At 37.6% G+C, this 21,364-nt stretch overlaps 1 protein-coding gene across 6 annotated transcripts in view; it reads right to left on the bottom strand.

Moving 5' to 3' along the window:
- Positions 1 to 21,364, bottom strand: part of CARF (calcium responsive transcription factor) — a 37,273-nt gene that overhangs the window by 11,888 nt on the left and 4,021 nt on the right. For all 6 annotated transcript variants that reach the window (XR_014317772.1, XR_014317773.1, XR_014317774.1 and 3 more), the window contains exons 3-14: positions 19,644 to 19,865; positions 18,404 to 18,524; positions 17,122 to 17,251; positions 16,050 to 16,134; positions 11,369 to 11,558; positions 9,098 to 9,218; positions 8,111 to 8,254; positions 7,426 to 7,659; positions 6,860 to 7,022; positions 5,860 to 5,935; positions 1,952 to 2,082; positions 139 to 505 (exon numbers count right to left, since the gene is read on the bottom strand). Coding sequence is in view for 1 of the 6 variants with exons in the window: in XM_082763428.1 (XP_082619554.1) it covers positions 139 to 505; positions 1,952 to 2,082; positions 5,860 to 5,935; positions 6,860 to 7,022; positions 7,426 to 7,659; positions 8,111 to 8,254; positions 9,098 to 9,218; positions 11,369 to 11,558; positions 16,050 to 16,134; positions 17,122 to 17,251; positions 18,404 to 18,524; positions 19,644 to 19,865 (1,984 nt within the window). In the remaining 5 variants the exon portion in view is untranslated. The remainder of the gene's footprint in view (positions 1 to 138; positions 506 to 1,951; positions 2,083 to 5,859; positions 5,936 to 6,859; positions 7,023 to 7,425; positions 7,660 to 8,110; positions 8,255 to 9,097; positions 9,219 to 11,368; positions 11,559 to 16,049; positions 16,135 to 17,121; positions 17,252 to 18,403; positions 18,525 to 19,643; positions 19,866 to 21,364) is intronic.

Genomic DNA, 21,364 nt, shown 5'->3' with positions numbered 1-21,364 from the left:
TAAAAAATAATTAAAGTCAACTGAAACAAGCCTATGCAGAGCATTATTAACACATTTGTCTACTTTGCTCTAAGACACATGGACCAAAACCCACTGTATTTTCTATATTTGTGTGTTATTGGGAAGAATGAAACTTACTAAGTGCAGGATGGCTATCCACAATCCGTACTGGAACAGTCTGTACATCTCCCAAAAGAATCTGCTGGACTCCTCCTTCCAGGCTTCTGGAATCATCTACCCCTTCAACTGCTACCAGCTGGCCCATGGTGACCAGACTCTGATTAGAGCCAGGTGGAGTCCCATAAGCAGAGTCAGCTGCACTATGCTGTGCTAGGCCAGCACCTGCTTGCAGACTGTGCCCCTGACCAAGTACTAGAGAATGGTTTGTTATTGCACTCCCTGTGGAATCCAAGAGACTTGCAGAGCTGGGAGGGGAATGATTATTTACAGCTATCAGGGCTGTTGATTCATTTGTGGAGGTAGAAGTTGACTGCAGCTGTAATCCCTGTGAAAGAGAAGGCAGAAGTACAAATAAACCAATACACAGCAGGAGTAATTTACATTTGATGACAAACATTTTGCAGTGCTGGAACTGGATAGCTTCTGACTATGTCATCTCTTTTGAACAGTCAATCTCAGCATCTGTGGACTAAACTTGTATTTGAAAAAATAATCAGACAATGGTGTCCAGCAGCATCTCTAAGACTACTTATGACCATAAAGCTCTAATTTTAGACTGAGATTCAGTTCCAAATTGTTATAAATGGCTCAGTCTTCAAAATAGAACTATAATCAAAGTTTATAATTTATTAAAGGAATAGAGGTAAGCAAACAGCACTGGGTGCACCGGGAGTCTCTGCTGTCTTTGTCTTTTAGTCATTCTTCAGCTTTCTCCTTAATCTCCTGGCCAGATATCAGAGACTTGCATAGTGTCCCATCCAACAGTCATAATAGTTAGCAGTTATTCTGAAACCCCCCAGATATCAGAGACTTCAAGGAAAAGCCTACAAATATATTTCCCTTCAAGCTCTCTATTGACATGAATTGCTAAAACATTCCTTTGCAAGATACAAGAACTATAAACATTAACCACTCTGTTTTTTTTTTAGACTTGTCGTTATACAAGGGTATGTAAGACAGAAGGTCACATTCATCATACCACGTGGCCCTAGCATTGTTCCATATTGACACAAATCAGATGAACATATTTCACAAAATCATTCCCCAATACTGCCCATCCCCATGACGGGTGGGCACTAAAAGCTAAGCGTACTGCTTTAAAGGAGACTTGGGTAAAGACAAGGCTCTCTTCAGCATGAGAAGGAAACAGCAAGTAGAACAGCGTTTTACTGCAGGCTGTATTTCTATGGAAGAGATGACACATTGGGGTTCAGAAGGTATGAAGGTAGCTTTTCAAAGACCATTGGGAAGAAGGTTAAGAGACCCAGATTTCAAGAGACAGAAGCTTTAGAAGCAGTTTGTTTGGCATGGCAGTCTTAACCTTACACCTCAGCCTTTCCACCTGGAAGTTCATACATCTGAGCTGAGAGCAGTTTTATGATTTTAACAGATTTTCTTATGAGGCTGGAGAAGGATTTAGAAGGAATGAGTTTGACTTATCCTCCCTCATTTTTGCAGCACTTTTATCATGAAATCACTGGAACATCTGGAAAATGAATAGGCGTTTGATTTGAGGCAGAAGCTCACTACTCTCATCTCCTTGGTTTTGCCTCTTGACATCATAACTTCAAAGTGGCAGTGAGATGCCCTGCACTACAGCTAGATGTGACATATTAGAGAAGCCAAAATAGGAGTTGACAGCTATTGCAAGGTTGTTATTCCCTCACAGCCAGCATTTGGGATCAATAGTTGAGGAAACTTGGTATTTTCAGCTTGCCTTCAGCACTCCCAACACAGAAGATCTGACATTCTGTAAACAACTTGACTGTACCTGAAGTTGTGCAAATATCTTGGGCTGAAGTGAAGATAATGAAGACAACAGCTGAGCTGTTTCTGGTAGCAAGGACTCCCCACTCTGGTTGGATTCTCCTTTGGTGACGACTGACTCTGCTGGTGAGCTCCCTACAGTGCCAGAGACAATAAATAAACAGACAGTTGTAACAAACTTCCTCCTCTTGTTTAAAAGCCTCCCCTGTAAATGGAACAAGCCAAGCCCCTTTAACCTCAATACAGACACATAGATATGCATATACACATATATGCTGTTCTTTTTTGCAGAAGAGCTTGCAAAAAGAAAAAAAGTCTTATTACAAGAAAAAAGATACTGTTATAGGAAGATGGCACATCTCTGTTGAGAGTGAAAAAGAAGCAGTTCTGCAGAACAACGTAATTATTCCCTACCCTGTGTGTTGAATTTCTAGTTTTAACATAAAAGCCAAAACATTTCTATCAAAACATCAATTAAATAATTGGATCACACATACACCTTCAGCAAGCGCTCAATAACAAACAGGCATCAAAAGAAAGGACTGTCTTACAAAATAAAAATCTACACAGGAAATCCTGCAAGTCTTTTCGTTCCCTTCCAAAGTGTATTTGAAGAATTAGAACAGCTTCTAAGCGATATCACATCAAATATAATTTTAAAGAGAGACTATTTATTTGGGGGTCGTTCAGCCTACACATTCCAACATTTTCTGAAAATTCTTATTTAAAGCAAGAATGATTGACTTAATTTCCTCAAGACTTATGGAAATCAAGATTCACTTGTATCAATTTCTGGAAAAAAAAATCCTGTGGGATTATTCAATTTCCTGAGATACCCAGAATATTTTGGATAAAAGGTACACAGGTAAGAGTAGACACTGCTCAGCTTCCTGTTTTGCAGTTTCACTGCTATAGCTGTAAAAGACCTACTTGTCCTGTGCATATAGATTAGCCTATTGATTTTTTTTTAAATTTGAGAATAGTCAACAATATCAAAAAGCTTTCTAGAAAAAAAAAAATCAGACTAAGCTTCCATCAATCTGAGCAAATAGAGATATATTTTTCATCACATATACTGAGTTGCAAACTAACTTTTTATCCTAACTGACCATAAGATACACTCTAACTCTTCTTGAATAAAACTACTTCAAAGATTTAGCCTCTTTTTAATACTATAGAGAGATCTCATGTGTATGTGAATATTCACAGGTAGGAAGAGATAGTGGATTTTTCCTGAGATTGTATTCTACACCAATATGCCTAGGAATAAATCTAATAGATCACATTCTATTCTACTCACTCCTTACACTGCATGGATATTCGGTATGAATGCCACAAGTTTAAAAAAATACACACACACACTGTATTTTTTTCACTTGCCAGCATACTTCATAACAGATGTAAAAGGGAAAAATGACTTAAGAATTTTGATAGTGACAGTGTTCTTACACCTAGGAGTAAAGAGACAAAGTAGAATCATATGGTGAAGGATATTCTTCATACGCCTATCCCGAATTTGCATATTTTAGGCAAAGACATGGAGTTATGCACAGAAAAGGAAAGAAACAGCTGGGTCTTAATTCTGTTATTGTTTGATTTCTTAAATGTAAATTTGTCCCTATTCAGCACAAGTTGAAATGAAAAAAAAAGTATACAAACAGTAGTTTGAGAAGTCAGTGTTGTTTTCCCTGCTATCACTTTACATTCTTAAACAAGAGCTGGTTTCAGTCAGCCTTCTTTTTTCACTAAGACTTGTAATATAATTATAATAATGTATCTGCAATGTGTACAAACACATCCTCACATAAATTTAAGTGGAGATGAGATATGCTGAAATTAGATTATCAGCTTATATTCACTGAATTGGCACACGTGCAAAAAGCCAAATGCATCCAAGATCTCTAACTTCCTCTAAAACCCAGCATGTGATCTCGCTGAATGGATGTTTACATATTTGATAAGCTATTTTGCCTTGGAAATCTATCTGTGAAAGATGAAAAAAAGCAAGAATTGATCTTTCTGAACCCTTACCAGCATTCAGACAGTTCATACCAAAAGTCAACTCTGCTGAGCCCTATGACAGTGGTTAAGGCACCACTATTCTGTTTCTCTCCATAAAAGCACAGTAATGGAAATATTAACATAGGTGGGTAAGTTTAAGCACAGTAGATCTATTTATACTGCAAATTCCTTCTTTTCTAAAAAGAAAAAGAAATATATATATATATTCACATTGAGCCTAAAAATTTACTTCTTGTCCTCTGACAGTTGTCAACACAAATTCGTGTCCTAAATGCTCCAAGTATATAGGATGCATTTCAGTTTAATTGGATTCATTGCAGCAACAACTACAATAAGAGTTGAAAAACAAAACAGAAGCCCAAGTTTACTCTTTTTACTAACTCTAAGTGAATTAATGTACATGGAATTGCTCAAGAGAGAAGTCATACGGAGCCAGAATTCTGGGGTTTTACTTTTCCTGCTATAACGATGATAAGAAATAGATCAGGGAGTGACAGGGGTCAAAAGGGGAAGATGCCCAAACACATCTGAACTTCTTCAGGCCAGAACTACAACACTTCTTCAAGCAAGAACCACAGTGGAGGATAACTTGACTTGAACAAATCTTTAAGCGTGACAACTATGAGAGTGCCCCTTTGATCCCTGGGAGTTCTCTACCCACTGGAATAAAAAGTACTGAACACTATGTTCCAGTTAAATGAGGAAACAAGCTGGCACTGCCACTGACTTTACTAAAATTAAGAAGTCTGCAGTCTATCTTAATGTAATGCATGCAAATAATTAGACTCTTCTACCTTGCTGCAATCACATCTTGCTGCTAAAGCTGATTTTTCTGATAAGCATCATATCAAAGCTATTAAAGAAGGGATGCAGAAAATATCCACAAACATGCAGGGAAGTTCATTCAAGCCACACTGACAAGACAAAACATCCTTGAAAATGAAATGTCCATGAAATCTGGACAAAAATGTAAGAATATAATTATTTTAAATTTATTAACATCCACCATGATCCAGTAGAGTACCTCAACCTATGTGGAATCCTGACCACGTGGATAGCATATAGGTCTAGTTACAAACACCTTTACTTTTAGTACATGTTTTGAAGTTGAAGTAAAAGTAGCATGAAGCTGCTTTCAACAAAGAAAGTGTAATTACATGGTGTAGTGGTGTAAATACATGGTGTAATTAGCTTCTTTAAAAAAACACAATAGACCTTAGACCACAAACATGGACATAACAAGTTTCCATAGAAGTCTACTTTGTGTTTTCACAACATTATGAAAAACAAAGTGTTCTCAATTTTGACAATAAAATTACAGCATTAGTTGTTCAGATCCTGACCCTGGCAGTGGAAATCAACAAGTCAACAACTTCCTGAGAAGAACGAATCTCAAAATGCATTCAAGTCCTTTTTAGCAAAATATTTAAGAACATGCCAAGCAAAGACCATCATGGAATTCAGATACCCAGTTGGCCCCAGATCTATTACCTGAGTGATAGGAATATTTCTTCAGTAGGAAATTAATTTTCTTTTCCTACACAGGTGTTATTAGCACCATCATCCAAGGCAAAATGCTCTTTCAAAATAATCAACCCTTAAAAATTTTCAGTTGCTTGAGGATATGAAATAAAAAATAAACTTACAGTTTTCATACTTTTGTCAGCTACATCAGGGTTAAACGTTTTTTTCTGTATGTGCAGTCAAATAGTACAAACAAAAAAAGCTTGCCCTTCTCTGCCTCAAAACAGACAAACCAAAATAAACCTCCTTATATTCAGCTGAGTTAGAGAACTTGTCAGCAACCTCTCTGGATGGAAACAATTTCTGTGACATCGTTAACAAAACAAACCACATTTGGAAACAACTAAGTTATTAATACAGTCCTACCAGCTGAAGTTGGTGAGGCAAAAGTAACAGTCACTGTTTCTGTGAGAATGTTCCCACTGTCTGTGGTCCACTGCAACTGAAAGGAAAAAGATTGCAGTTCTCAGAAAGAGTCTGTTAAGTTTGTCTACTATAGGAACATAGGGTCAATTCAGGACCCACAAGAAAACAGTGTTTTTTACTAACTAGTGAATTTTGGCAGGTTTTGGTTTACAAAAATAAAACACTGCAAACTGTTTTTGTAATATGCACTATATCAAGAAGGCTAAAGTTATCTTGTGAAAATTTGAAGACTGAAATAAAAAAGTCAAACTATTTGGCTAACAAATATCACCCATTCATCTGGGACAAATGCAGTTTAGGGATAGGAGGGGAAAAATTATAATGCAGCATCATTTAATACTACATTTTTGCAAAACTGTTTTTAAATCAGCAATTCCTTTGCAGTCAACCTCATAACTGGAAAAACTAGGATCATTCTATCTCTTACTGCTCAAGAGGTGGAAGAAAATAAAGGAACAACAGAAGTTACCCAACATTCTGACATATCTACTTCAGGCTTATTTCACCTGCTACAAAGTGCATTCGATGCTGTACAAACCCTAATTTAGGTTCCACCTCAGACACACTTCATCCCAATTTTTCAAATATGGAAAAGGAGCAACTCCTCCAACACATAGATAACAACAAAGCCATGAATAAAATTTTCTGCTGCATGTCGACTTTTCCATACCACATGGCTTCCAGTTCATGCAATCATCATGCAAGAGTATCTTTTAATGTGTCAATCAACTAATAGCAATCTAATGCTGATGAGATAAACACTGAAAAGGTTTTATTCACATTTAATCTAGTCTTGCTCAGCAAGAGATTCCACTGAAAATATTGCTGCCAGAAATAAAAAGTCATAGAATTGTAGATGAAATGCAACTAAAAGTAAAAATTAAATGAGACTTTCAGTATTCGACCCAAGAATCAGAAAGAAATGCTAGGGCCAACGTACCGCTGCTGGAATGCTTTCTGAATTATACACCACATCGCCATTTCTCAGGGACTTCTGCACTTCATGAATGTGGTTCTTGATGTCATTCACAGTGGGGAAGAAGGACAGGTTATGCCTCTCTGGCACTTCATCAGGTTTGAATAATTCTCTTTCTACATATTTTCTGTCGCATGTTAAAGGACAATGAAATTAAAATTAAAATATGTATATTTAAGATCTATTGTGCTATTTCTTCGTTACAACTGCTGCTACCTTCACCCTCTCTTTCTTGTGTTCACAACAGAAGAGTATGCTAAAATAACTTCTGATCCAGTCCTCTGGGCATCTACTCTAGAGCTCAGAATTAAAAATCCCCATTTACTCAATTAACTTTAGAGTGGACAGTAGCTCTTAATGGTTGTCTATAATATGAAAAGACAAAATCTGGAAAAAAGCAGATTCTAACAACATATGGGAAGTACGTTCTTTTACACATCAGTACTGCCATTTAACTGCAAACCAAATTAATCAAACGCAAAAGCAGGTATAGCACTACAGCTTCAGAACAATGCCAGACATCTCTGTACCTCAGTTGTTTCCTTACTGCATAGACTTGCTCTATTCCCTGAGACACCAGTTCTCTGATCTTGTCTGCCACTTGAGGATGAAGTCGGGAAGGCAGAATACAATTCTCATCTCTAGCAACTTCCTCCTCCTCCTCAGGAGAAGATGCAGAAAAGTGGGAGGGCGAAGAAGGGAGGCAGGAAGTTTCCATTTCATGATACTGGTGGGCTTGCTGAGTGGGTAACTGTACATACCACCTGGCAAGAAGGAAAGAGTTTCTATACACAATTCTCAAGCAAAGGCAGCAAAATGAATCTCTTGGGGAACAGACAGACAATCATAAATGACCCAGTTAGAGTGACGTAAGTCTTTACAGCTCCTCAGCTGGAAGATACTGCCCTTTAGAGCTCAGGGTCCTCTGACACCCTTCAGTGAAAAATAAAACAGGTTAAATATCCCAATACATTCAATTATTTCTACTTATTCCCTGCATGGAAACATCTGCTGAAGTTCCACATCTTAGCATTTAACACATTTACCAAGTGAAATAATCCAGAGCCATGAGTCTTACTGACATTGTTGAATTTATACTATTGATATTAAGCAAGAACCTTAATAAAGTAACTAAGAAAATCTAAATCCAAGCAAGCAAATTATTGCTCTATTTGCTTCATTGGTCAAGATGAAAAAAATAAATGCAAAGTTCACCTGAGGACACCACCAGCATCTATCAAGTTCTTCTTGAGCATGTTGAATGCTTTCTCCTGCTCCATTCTTATGATTTTCTTGTCAATTTTAGGGTCAGTAGGAACTCTGTACTCCAGAAACTTTTGAACCTTTTTAATATAGATCCTTCCAAGGGGAGGATAAAAAAAAAAAAAAAAAAAAAAAAAGAAAAGAAAAAGAAAAAAGAAATTCCTTCAAATACACTTCACCTCCAGGGGGAAGGCAAAATCCCCACCTACTTCATATTGGATATTACTATAGAAAAAATTCAAGCAGAGCGTTGTTCTGGGGGCTGAAGAGCCTCTAAGAGAAATTAAGAGTTTTTAAACAGATAATCAATAGAGAGGGATGCAGGTGGATGCAGAGAGTCACATGTATGGTCCAGGCTGGAAGCCACTCAGCCAGAGTGGTTTTGCATTTCAGCAAAAATCCTCTGCCCCTCAGTAGCATAAAAGCACAACACCATTTCTGGACAGGCCGGAATTCACCCAGCCTGAAGCATAAACTGAGTACATACACATCTAACTGCACCCGTCAAAGTACGCACACCCTTAGCGCTGCAAAAAAACACAAGCACAGCACTAAAACCCAGAAGGATGCCCACGGATAAGTTTTTTTTGTTTGTTTGTTTTTGTTTTTGTTTTTTAAAAAAAGAAAAACAAAGATGACAGTCGGATAAGGAAGAAGTCCTCACCAGTGCTCAGACAGAGTGATTCCCACCTGTAGTTCATGGACTAACGTACTGCTATTTTGCAGCTAGGCAACCTATCAAATGTCAGCCTCATTCAGTTTAATAGGACAGCATTTCCTCCTTCCCTCTATATGTAAATCAACCTCAAGTTATCAAGGAAATAAAGCTAAGAGCCACACTGCATGCTATAAGCTACCCCACAAACAGCACTCTGTCAATGTTCATGAGATTTATATTTTCTTAGGATGATGGTCAGTAGCTTTGTAGCCAATTCTTACCTTGCCGGACAAGTGGCTTTATACAGATGGCCAGAAATCCTTTCAGGCTCACTGGCTTTTTTGGGCTGAAACCCTTTCCTTCTTGGTCCATACTGGCACTCCATTACAATGGCTCTGCTTCCTGGGAACAGAAAGTAATTCACTCTATTTGAGCAACCACAGAAGTTGTTATAGTAAAACACTACCTATGGAATAGACAAGAATTCCAAAAAAGTTATTTCTGCTTAACAGACTTCTTCAGAAGGCAGTACAGTCAATTGTAGCAAGCATTCAAATACAGTGAAAATGCTTTTTTTCACAGCATGCAAGGAACACAGAGCACTTTAAAAGTGTTTCCCAAACCGCTATCACTTCACAACGCTCCTGGTAGATATAAAGGGGCAAAAGATTGGCTTCTGACCCTATCAACAACAGTAATTGACAATATGAGCAGCCTTGCTAGTTACCAAAGGAGCACAATATGTTGGTAATAAATACAAATAAGAGAAATAGAATCTCCAAAGTAACCAAGAAAATCCACAGCTGAAAGCAAAGGACTTTAATTAATACTTCAGACCATTCTGCCCCATAAATTCTTACCTGCAAATCTGACCTACCTTATCAGTTAAATAACACTGCCTCAGTGTGGCATACCCCCATTAACACAGACAGGCTCAAACAAAGATTGCTTAGCTCTAAATTTCATTCAGATACATGACTTATTCCAATCAGACCACTTACAAAAGGGGTAAGGTGCATAACAGTGTCTGTGGTCAAGAAGAGAACCTGTATCTGTCCCATATCATGTTTAGCTATCTATTACTTACATTTCATATACACCAGTCCACTGGCAGGGAGCTGCCTATGCCACAAATGATATAACCAAAAACTTTTTAAGGTATTACAACAGCAACATAAAGTGTTTCCATAAGACACTCAATGATTTAATGCCTGAGAACATGACATTATTAGTATATATACATATCAGTGCATGTAAAGAGAAGGAAAATTGTGCTTAACAAACATACCTAGCCTTTTCGGATTTTGTTTAAAAAATTTGAAATCAATTTGCTATGACTGAAAAGACTTCAAGAGCTTTAAGCTAGTCCTTACTAGTATGCATGTCAAACCCAATGTGATGGGGCTCCTGTTTTACAAAGTTATTAGCAATATACAATTTTTATTAAAACTAACAATCAAGATTTTATAATTACTTCATGTTTTATACTATGTAGGAACTACCCAGCTTCTCCACAGCAGAAACACAGCAGGGAAGGCATTACGGTTTGGTTCCACTTACACAGAAGGGATAAATTCCTTGAGAACAGTACTTTTGTCCTGCACAGTTTAGAATTAAGTTATCTGAGATTTAAATTACAGTTCAGAAAACCGCATTTCCAGCCTCTGTTCTCTAGATGTAAAGGTTTTTAATGAATGTTCTTCATGGAGTGCTTACATTCTAACCCTAACTGCATTGAAAAGGCAACTCATTAAAAATACACGTAATGCCTGTATGGGGATCTGAGCAAAGCAAAAATACTAAATCCTACAACTTAAAAATCAGTGTCTCTAGTAGTCTGCAGAACTTTGAAGAAGAAAGTCTATGTGTGGTTTTGTTCTAAATATCTTACTGTGGGGGAACACATTTATTAAGCAGATCTTACAGAAAATTAAAAATATCTCAAGTGCATTTGGGGAGCTGGAAATAAAAATGTAGATCATTTTGGTTTTAAGAAATTTCTTACCTGAATGAACTTAATTTCACATACGCATCGCATGAACTAAATGCATATTTACCTACCTCTTTAAGTCTCCACATTCATTAAAAAAAAAAAAAAGTCTGTCTGCTGAGCTATGTTGATGTTTACTTCTTTTTGATTTTATAGGCTGCCACTGAATCATCTTATTGGCTCCTGTGGAACAAACTCTGCAAAGGGTCTCCAAACCAGGCAAGAATGCTGAAGCAAGCTCTTACCCTTAGGAAAACTTTCAAGACCTGATTGAGCAGAGGGAACCTCCACCCAGAGAACTCATTCACAAGTACCATTTGATGCGGGTTCCTAACTAATTTATTTCTAAACAAAAAAGGGAATGAAACACTCACATCAAAGCCTGTGTTTTCAGGGAAACAAGCTCCTTCAGACTGTGGCATAGAGGTACCAAAGCTGCTCTTTTTTTTTTGCCTTGACTTTACTAACACTAAGGAACACCACAAGGATCCTTCTTTATGGCCAACTGTCAAGTGATGTTGAGATTTTTAAAGTAGTTATTGAAATAAAAGAAGTTAGTTACCTGCATTGACAAAGGGGATCCCATCATATGGGACATACTGAGATTTCCACATCAACCGTGTGGCGGGTTTGGCTGGGCTTGGAGACTGGCGCGTCCCCCATACGCTTTGTGTTTGCTGCTTGTGTAGCGTTAGAACACTCTCTAATTCTGTCTCGCTCACACAATAGCCGCGGTATGAGTCCCCAATTTTCTGCATGGAAAGGAGGTGAAATAATAGGATTATTCACCCAGCTGACTGCTCTCCATTACCCAAGAAAACAAAAGCAGTCAGGGACTCTGCATGTGAGAATACAGGCTCACATTTTTGGTGCTTTGTGTTTTTTCCTTCCCCACACTATTGTCCTCGCAAGCAAATTTACCACTGGATCTCGCACCAGAGTGTTCTCCATTGAGGTCAGCGGTCTGTCAGCCCTCAAAGACCCTAAGTGCACCAAGAACTCCACAAAGGTTCTCAGAGTTACTGCCAATGCTAATTTCCACAGGACAACTTGATTTGTTTTTTCCCCCACAGTGCTTACTTTTGTTGCAGTTTCCTTCTAAGACAAATTCATCTTAGGTAAACATTTTGATGGAACTGCCTCAGAGGATCTCTGTAGTGCTAAAAATTGTCTACATATCTACTTCAGTGCACGGACACTGCTCTGAGGTGTAGCAGAATACATCTGCTTGTGCCACTAGTAACTGCCTCACCTGCTTAGTGCATTAGCTCTGAATTGAATGCCCCAAGCTTTAAGGCTCTCTCCATTCAAAAAGCTACACAGAAGCACAACACACAAGATTTGTCACGTGCATATCAGCTGTGGTTTCAATGAACTTTGCTAAACTCCAGGCAAATACAGAAAACTCGCATCTAGATCTGATTCAAAGAAGTAGTCAACAAAAACAATTATAAACAACTCATTGACTTTGCAACATCCCCTATGACAGCTGCTCAGCTGATTCGGTGCTGGTCTGTGAAGGCCTGCCAGCAAACCATGAAAATACTGGGACAGGAGTGAGCTATCCCATCCAACAGTAACACCAGGAATACTCTGCTAGCTCATTCTTACAACATAACCAGGGAGCAAACATGTGATGAATGAATGCTGGCATCTGATGCATCCATTTTGCCACCTTCAGTGACAAAGCAGCCAGATGTTTAAATAATACTGAAAACAAAAGCAGCAACAGTATCTGTCCAAGACTATTATCGCAATATTTATTAATGACAACAACATAAAACTGTCTCATAGTTACCTCAGAAAAACAAAATGTCTGTGGTTAGCAAGACCTAAAGTCAACAAAGAGCAAATGAACCCCCTTCAAACAAAGTGGGGAAGCAGGCTGTTGCTGCTAGCACAGTCCCCATAGGCTAAGGTTACGCATGCACTGACTGCAAGAGTCAGTCTGTGGTATCAGTTTCTTACACAGCAGCAGCTCACTGCACTGCGAGCATGCTGCTCCACCACTTAATCAGGTCTGCATACGCTGCAATCATGCAGCTGTAGCAAGGAAGAAACATGGGTAATTGTTGTGATTGTTTAGCCAGAGACTGTAAATAACAGACAAACAGAAATGAAGCGATCTGAAAAATGCAGAAGGAAAAAAGCCTGAGAAGTACCAGAAGTACCTTCTTTACAGAGACCTAGAATTATCCCCTCTCACAGCAGGACATGCAATATCACTCCACAGAAAATACTACATTACCACCATCTCTTTCCACACCTTACACTGGTCATTATAAACAGCTTCTTGACCTTATTCTAGGGAGATGATAGAAAACGTATAGAACTGTTGTGCCAGAAAGGTAACTGTTAAGGTACTATCTCTTATTGTAGCTTTAATTCTATGCAAAATCCAGCATTTCACAAAATTTGGATGTGGGGGTAGAAAAAAATCATATAGCACATAAGATCCCCACTCTCTAGGAGCTTCTGAGGCAGGAACAAATGGATAAGTGAGACCATCTGTTCCAAACAAATAAATGTTTTTTGCATAGTTGATTAATTAAGGCAGTTTTTAATTATGCTTTATTTCAGTATGCTAACACATGCTGGAAATGTGTTCTGATCCTAATGCTGAAAACTTTAAGTAGGTTAAAGAAAATAACTTTTTTTTTTTAATCCGTTTTTCGTTACCAAAGTAATTACCCTGAAGTAATTGGATACTTTCCAACCTTTTTAACTCCAGCCAAATGTCAAGCCAAAAAAAAGAAGCAATTCCTTTTCTCCCCCTAGCCTCATCTCAGTCAGAGCACATAAAAGCTTACACTAAAGTACACACATCAAGACTGCAGTTTTCCTCGACTGAAGTAACAGCAAGCAGCAAAATGCCAGAGGCATTACACTGTCTAGGCACAGCAAGCATAAGCTGAATAGTTCAGGACAGGCAGAGAATCAGCGCTAAACACAGAACTTAGCTCTAGTTTTGTAGTCGCAGCTCTTACTGTCCTGGGTCTGCCTGTGCCTGCTGTACTGACCACACTTCAGAGCTCAGCCCTGGCCAAGAACTTGGGATATACAAAGGGCAGTATGCACCCAGGCTATGCACGGCCTCACCCGCTGGTATCTTCCATGAAATGCACACAGACTTCCACTTCAAGTTTGGTTCTATTCTAGAAAGTGACTGAAAAAGTGGAATTGTGATTTAGCTCATTTATCTGCATGAAGAATGGCTGGACTAAAGGTGAAGCGTTTTCTCCACCAGATCCCCAGTTTCCAGTAGGACCATTCCACCCTGTTACTGATAACAAAGTGTTCTGCAAGACACCAACCTCAAAGATAAATGACACTTCAGAATCCGATGGTCTCTAGTCTGTGCCCATAAAAACACACATACATCTGAGCCATCCCCAGTGGATTTACAAGAAACATGTGACTGAAACTCAGCAAAGCAACTCTGCTGATAACACGCAAGGAGGGAGAGAATTTGGGTCATTCCTCCTTGGATGTGCTGAATTCTGCATGGAGAACAGCAAAAATTTATTTTTATTTTTTAAATAGAACTGGGAAGATTAATGCATACAGGCAACAGTTCAGCACAGAGATACTTGTATATTCAGAACACATGCAAACATTTCAAAAAACATCTTTCTTTTTTAAGAACAATAGAGAATATTCTTTTTCTCTTTCTGCTGCTGTGAATTTTAAACTCAGCAGGTGAAAATTCTTATAAAAGACTTGTGTTATGGTTTGCTTCATCTAAGTCCTATAAATTGAAGCCAATAATAAATTACTCAGACATGCTACATGGATGCTAAAATGGGAGAATACGTCACAGTGGCAAAAGCACAGAAGTTATACAAGGGTTATACGTCTTAATGGACTTGAAAACTAACCAAACACTTGAGGTGACTCATTGTTAACCATATCTCTACCATGGAAGAGTTAATGTTATTACTTTTTGACCTCTAAATGTTTAATTGAATAAATATTGGACAACACCATTCATATGAAATAAAAGACGTAACAAAAGGAGCAATAGATTGATATATTTAGTCAATTTAAAAATTATTTCTAAGTGGATATGGAAAGCTATTCGATTTCTAAGTCCTTTGCAGCTGCAATTTCTAGGTATCATTGGCAAAACCAACAGGGAAAAATGTTCAAATGGTAATGATATCTGAAGAGGTAAACAAGATAGAATATCATTTTTCCTTTAAAAAAGTATTAAGAAAAAGTAAAAAATAAACATCTATCAGGAAGTTTGGTAGCAGGAAGATGAGGTAGGTGCTCTCTCAAAATCCTCCCATCACCCCCTTTCCTTTTAAATGATTCATTAGGTATTCTAGCTGTTAACAACATCCTAAGTCACCAGGATATTTCTGTAGACATCTAAATACGCAACAATATGAGAGTCCTGTTTAGGTCAATGCCACGACAAGGAATAAAGATAGTTTCATTTATATCAAGTATACAAATTCTCCATTTAGGGTAGTGAATTAACTGTACAAACTGCAGTTGAAAAGGATCATTTTATAGTTTCTTAGTAGGCATTTGGAAACAGAAGCATCAGCCTTTCCCAAATGTAAAGATTCTCTCTCATGAAGTGTAAGAAAATCCTAAAGCAAGTATTGGTCACCACAAAGGAAAAAAGAAAACTTGGGATAGGATCTCAGCATTTTTCAACAAATGAAAACAAGCACAGATAAGCATGCATGATAAAAAAGTAAGAATATTTAACATATTAAGGTGCTTTGATAAGTCCCAGACCTGACCCTGGCAAGTAGTCACATGGATTTTGATTTCTAAGAGACAACACAAACTAATATGAACAGTAGCAAACTTACAGCATACAGAAGAAATTTTATTCTTGCACTTAGAGTAAGTGCAACAAAAGTGGTTTGCTCAGCAGAAGACACCAGGGCTTACGCTGTATCAAGAACAAACTTGATAACGTTGCATACACAAATGGGAATCAATGGCTCTTCCCAGAACTGTATAGCATCACAAGATTTCAGAAGCAGAATTTGTGCTTCAGGAGCTGTTCATGGTCAGTCATTCCCAAAAAAGAAAGGGATTCCATAGCATGTAAAATGCTATTTCACATGCTGAAATGTTTAGTAGTACCAGCTTGTAATAGTACAATTTCATAACACATCTTGAACACAACTTATACAACTATAAACATTATTCCTGTCATGGAATAGGATCTATGTCTTGATCATGATGAAAAAAATGAATAAGAATTCTTTGTAGCTCACCTCACAGTTCCTGAGACGGCGTGCCCACACAGGCGTGTTTGGTGGCAATTGCTGGAGAGGAATGGGAAAGGGGTCTTCCAACATCCTGAAAAATAAAATGTTGTAAGAGTCTGAACAGACATCCAGGAAAGCTGATTTTTATCCTGACCCACAGCTATTAAATCAAAACAGTGCATTACATAAAACAAAACAGGGTATATGACCAAACTACAGATACTATATCAACATGCCTTTGAAAAGGTGGAGTTCATTTTTTCCATATTCTACTTCACTGCTAAAATAATTCACAATAGTTATCGCTATTTTAAAAATCATTGTCTTCTGTGTTCAACAAGACCTCTAAGCATTCAGTATTCTCAGTATTGTTACCTAATAACAATAGCCAAAACACTGAGAAATAGACTATTTGATTATCTTGATAACTGTCTTATGCAGACTGATGGCAGAGTGCTGACCATTAAACCAAATATCCAATGCATGTTAAATGCTACACATTTTAGTGGATTTTAAATGAAAGCATTCACAATTAAAAATGCATCCCCATCACTGAGGGAGGGGACAGAGTTAGGTATCAAAGACAGGAAAGGAATAACTGAACTATTTAAATTTTAGAAACTTTATTAACCAATCTGCCTGTGTGTTCCACTGAAACACACCATCAGCAGCAACTTTCTTATATATTTTACGAAAGGAAGCTTCAGCTTTCCCTGCAGCTCTTTCAATAAATCACTTTCGGCTCTTGGCATTACAACTATCTGGAGTAATTTCAGTAATTTGCACTGTGTTTCGTACAATACCCTCCTATTGTTCTAGTCAGAATACATCCAACTTGCTTCGGAATACAGGTATTTTAACTGCTTTTCTCATGTTCTGGCACATACATAAGGTCCCAGTAAACACAGTTGGCTACATATCATTCACTATGAACTAAAAGTTCATAACCTCCACTCAACCATTCTGAGGTAATTTGTTATAGCCGTCACAAGAAACAAAATCCCACAAGCCGCAAGAAAATTCATCAGCATTACCAGCAGGTCAAAGTGACTGTTAATTCTTTCAATTCCTAACCTACCTGGTGGTTGTTTTTTTTGATACAGTGAGAGATGCCTGTGGATGTAGAATGTAACCGCTTGCACTGTCTGCTAGAGCAGCCATTGCCACGGTCTGCAAGTTCCCATCACCACATTTCTCATCTGAAACATCTTTGCAAAAATAAAACATCCTTCTGGTTAACAAAAAAGAATGGGAAAATGACAAACTATAATTAAAATTATGTGTTGGAAGAACAAACCTTCTGACATATGAAAGACGATGATTTTAAGAAGAAAAACTGTTAATTGGTACTGATAAACTCTAGGCACATACATCAAGATACACCCAATAAGGTTGTTTGTACTTGGAGACTTTGGTTATCATGCTACTGCTAATGAATCCCCACACAACAAAGCAAATAATCAGAAGAACTTTAAAATCTGTTTTACATTTCCACAAATCTATACAGGATTACATGACTATTTTGTTCAGCTGCAAATTGCATTTTGATAATCTGTTCAATTTTTTTATTTTATACAGAAAATGCATAACAGTAACAAACCTTTCAGAGTTTGATGTAACACGACAACTGAGTTTTCAGGATTATTCTGTGAATGCAAACTAGTACACAGCCTTTAGCCATCCAGCTAGGCTTACAGATAAATAATCAATGCTTTCAGATTTTAAAATACATCCTTTCCTAAAGAAAAGCTTAAAATTTGTGCATGTAGTTGTGCATCTCAGCACATACTTAAAATGTGACACGCTGAGGGCAAAAACTTGGTGACAAAGTAGAAATTGCATCTCATGTGCTTCACGGGGAACTGAATTTCTACCTAGATACTTCATTTCTGGCTTCACAAAAGATGCCATATCTCCTGAGTGAGGTGTCTGGAACAGATAAGAACAGGAATTCTCCTATCTGCTTTACTTGAATTAACTACTTCATTCAAAAATGAAACAAGCAGGCAGTAAAAATTGGAAGCTGCTGGTACAGTTGTCTGATATAGCAGAAATATATTTATTAATGATAAATAATGCAAGAAGCAGCTTTATCCTTCATATCTCTATTTATCTATGACACACCTAAAGTGAGCATAATAACCTTTATTTCACAGGTTTTTGTGCAACAGAAAACACTGCAAAGCATGCCAAATTCATAATCAGAAAGCAGATTCAGTAAATATGTATTTTTGTCTTTTAACTTTGGCTAAGGAAAGGAAATATACAAACAAGAGGTTCTTAAAAAAAAAAAAAAAAATCACACAGGATGCACTTAGTCAGAGGAACACATACCCTCAAGTCCCACAGCTTATACTCACCCTGAGTGCTGGTCACATCCAGGAGCTGACCTTGAGGAATAATCACTTGGGCCACTCCTGGCTGGGCAGAAGGAATGACATGCAGCACCTGGCCATTTTCTGACTGGCTGGCAACAATCATCTGTAAGGCAATCACAGAAAAGTATGAATGGTGCTAGATGGTCTAGTGATCACTGTCCAGATTGACCAGTTTGGCTTATAACTAGAACAGGAAATATTCTGGTTGCAATTAAGGCCTATAAATTAACTTTGTTTCACATAATAAAGGAAACTGTCTATTTAATGTCAGTTTCATAAAATTATTTTCCACCTTTTAAAATAGCCATTTACTTGATTAGAGAGGAAAAACAAACAAACAAACAAACAAACAAAAACAAAAAACAAACATACAGGATTCTACAACGAATTACACATTTATTCAGAACTGAAAGCTATCAAAAACATGAAAGTAATTCATAATTGGATTCACTGTAACCGCATTCATGGACTAGCAGGATTAATCATAACATATAAATAAATTTGATCTTTACTCCTAAGAAATTGATCTATATGGGCAATGTTTCATGCAAAAGCAGACAGAAGGTAAAGCGGCAGAACTTGAAAAAACAAATTAATTAAATCTTCAAAAATCCTAGAAAACTAAAATGACTCCTTATGGTAAATAGTGCTGCAGTTACCAAGAACTTGTTTCCAGCAATGTTATAAAAGCTAACATAACAAAATATAACCCTGTTCCTGATTTATTGCACTTGAAATGGGTCAGGTGTCTATAATGACAATACAATATATGCCAAGCAAACTACTTGAATGAAGGAACACTTATTTTGTAAAAAGGTAACTAAGAACTACAAAGCAACATTTTGAGCAGATTAAAAAAAAAAGATCTAATGGGTTAGCTTATTGCTAACGTCCGAGTCCTACAAAAATAGACACACATATCCCGGGAATATAGAGAAAGCAGCAACGATATAAGTACAAAATCTCATCACCCAATAACATCCAGGCTGAGTACTGACAAAAGACATGACACTGTCATATAATAAAATTTGCTATGGCTGGAGATGGGGCTTGCCAATGAGGAAGAGCAACTGGAGCATGAACTGAACCACTGAAAAGTCTCACCTTGTTGCTCAAGACTGAATTAATTGGCTGTTACAGCAAACAAGCACCGTATATAAGGTCCTTCAAAGAGCTCCAATGCCACAGACTTCTCCACCTGCCCTGCTTCAGATGTACTCACCATCTGTGTGCTGGGCCCTCCTAGGGGCTGCAGCTCATAGAGAGGCTGCCCGTTTTGGTCTACCAGATGGAACTCCTCTGCGGAGAGAGGCTGAGGCTGGGGTGGCCGTGCAGGTGCAGCTAATGATGGAGAACTACCCAAAAGGCGTACTGTGATAGGTAAGGCTGCGGGAGAGTCGCTGTGTCCAAACAACGGATCCTTGGAATCCATGCAGGTTAAACGCTTTCACAGAGGAAAAACAGTAAAATACACTTTAATGCCAAGTAGCAATTTCTACTTTTAAAAAAACAAACAAAAGAACATTTAAAATTGTCACGGTGCATTTCTACTCAGATGGAGCTCTACGTCCTTCTGATCGAGAGGCTACTATTTAGCACTGGCAGTTCTGGTTTTCACATTTTCATGCTGAAAATATGAATACATTTCTACTTTCGAGAACTGACTCTCTACTAAAAGGAGAGAAATTCCACTGTGCCCAAGAGCTGTACCCCAAAATTACTTATAACTTTAAAACATCTCAAGCCTACCAAGAAACTGAAAGAACATCCACCAACTCAATTTGACTTAAAACGAAATCTTAGATATTATTCTACTCAGCCTTTAGATACTTGCATTTAGCTATGGAGACAAAGTTTCTATACACTGACTGCTTTCTTAATTCTTTACCACAGAAGAAGCACAAGCAGCAGAAAACAAAATCAAGTCCAAGAATTATACAGTGCAAGACCAAGAACCAGATCTTGCAAGTCTCAAAAAAAATACGTACTCAGAACATATTCTACTCAAGCTTGAGAAATTGAGATCTCACAGCACATTCAATTTGTATTAAATTTAAATGTTTAAACACAAATATGTGTCCTGTTGCAACTCTGTCAACACAAACATTAAACATTTAAAAACAGTAAGAATTAGGTAGCCCTATGTAAGTTTTGTAAGGCTGTCATTTGGCCAGTGCAAGAAGGGCAATCTGTTTTCTCTCTGCAACAATTACACATCCAGCTCTAATGCTTCTGTAACAAAAATGTGGAAACTGCAAATCAAAAAAGAGGGGAAAAATGTTTCTAAATTCTGTACTGTAGTCAGAACTGGGCCAGAAACCTTATGCAGTTTCAGCTCCTCTGTAAAAAACACCAGAAAACAACAAGATTGTATGAAGGCCATGAACACACTACTAACCCACTACCTGAATGATCTCTTAGCCAATGCAATCTGAACAAGAACATTTTATTCACAGAAGTCTCTGTGGCTAGGATAGGTGGCAATATTTAGTAACAGCTATACTTAAGATTCCCCTTCACTTGATGTCTATACATATTTTGTGTTGTCCTTGGACTCTCCTTTTCCACATCCGGTCACTAAGCAGTTTGACCCAATTTTCAAGTGTTCTGAACCCATCCAAAATTCTTTTAATAAAGAATTTTGTTAACAAAATAAGTATTTCTTCAGCACTGTAACAGGAGTTGCTAAATATAATTACTAAAAGGCTGTCATTACAGGTAACATCTGGATATTTATCAGTTCAAAACCGAATGGCACAAGAATACAAGTGAAGGAACTTCTGTATTTTTTTAAAAACACAACAATGTATTAGTCTAAAGCGAACAAATACAAATACAAAGGGAACAAAAAAATTAGTCTAAAGGGGACAATGTATTAGTGTAAAGGGAACAAATAACAAAATATGAAAAATCACACTGTAAAGTAATTGGAGAGAATGTAAA

Source organism: Aythya marila (assembly GCF_965140915.1).
Source record: "Aythya marila genome assembly, chromosome: 6".
NCBI lineage: Eukaryota > Metazoa > Chordata > Aves > Anseriformes > Anatidae > Aythya > Aythya marila.
This window is presented reverse-complemented; position numbering and strand designations above follow the sequence as displayed.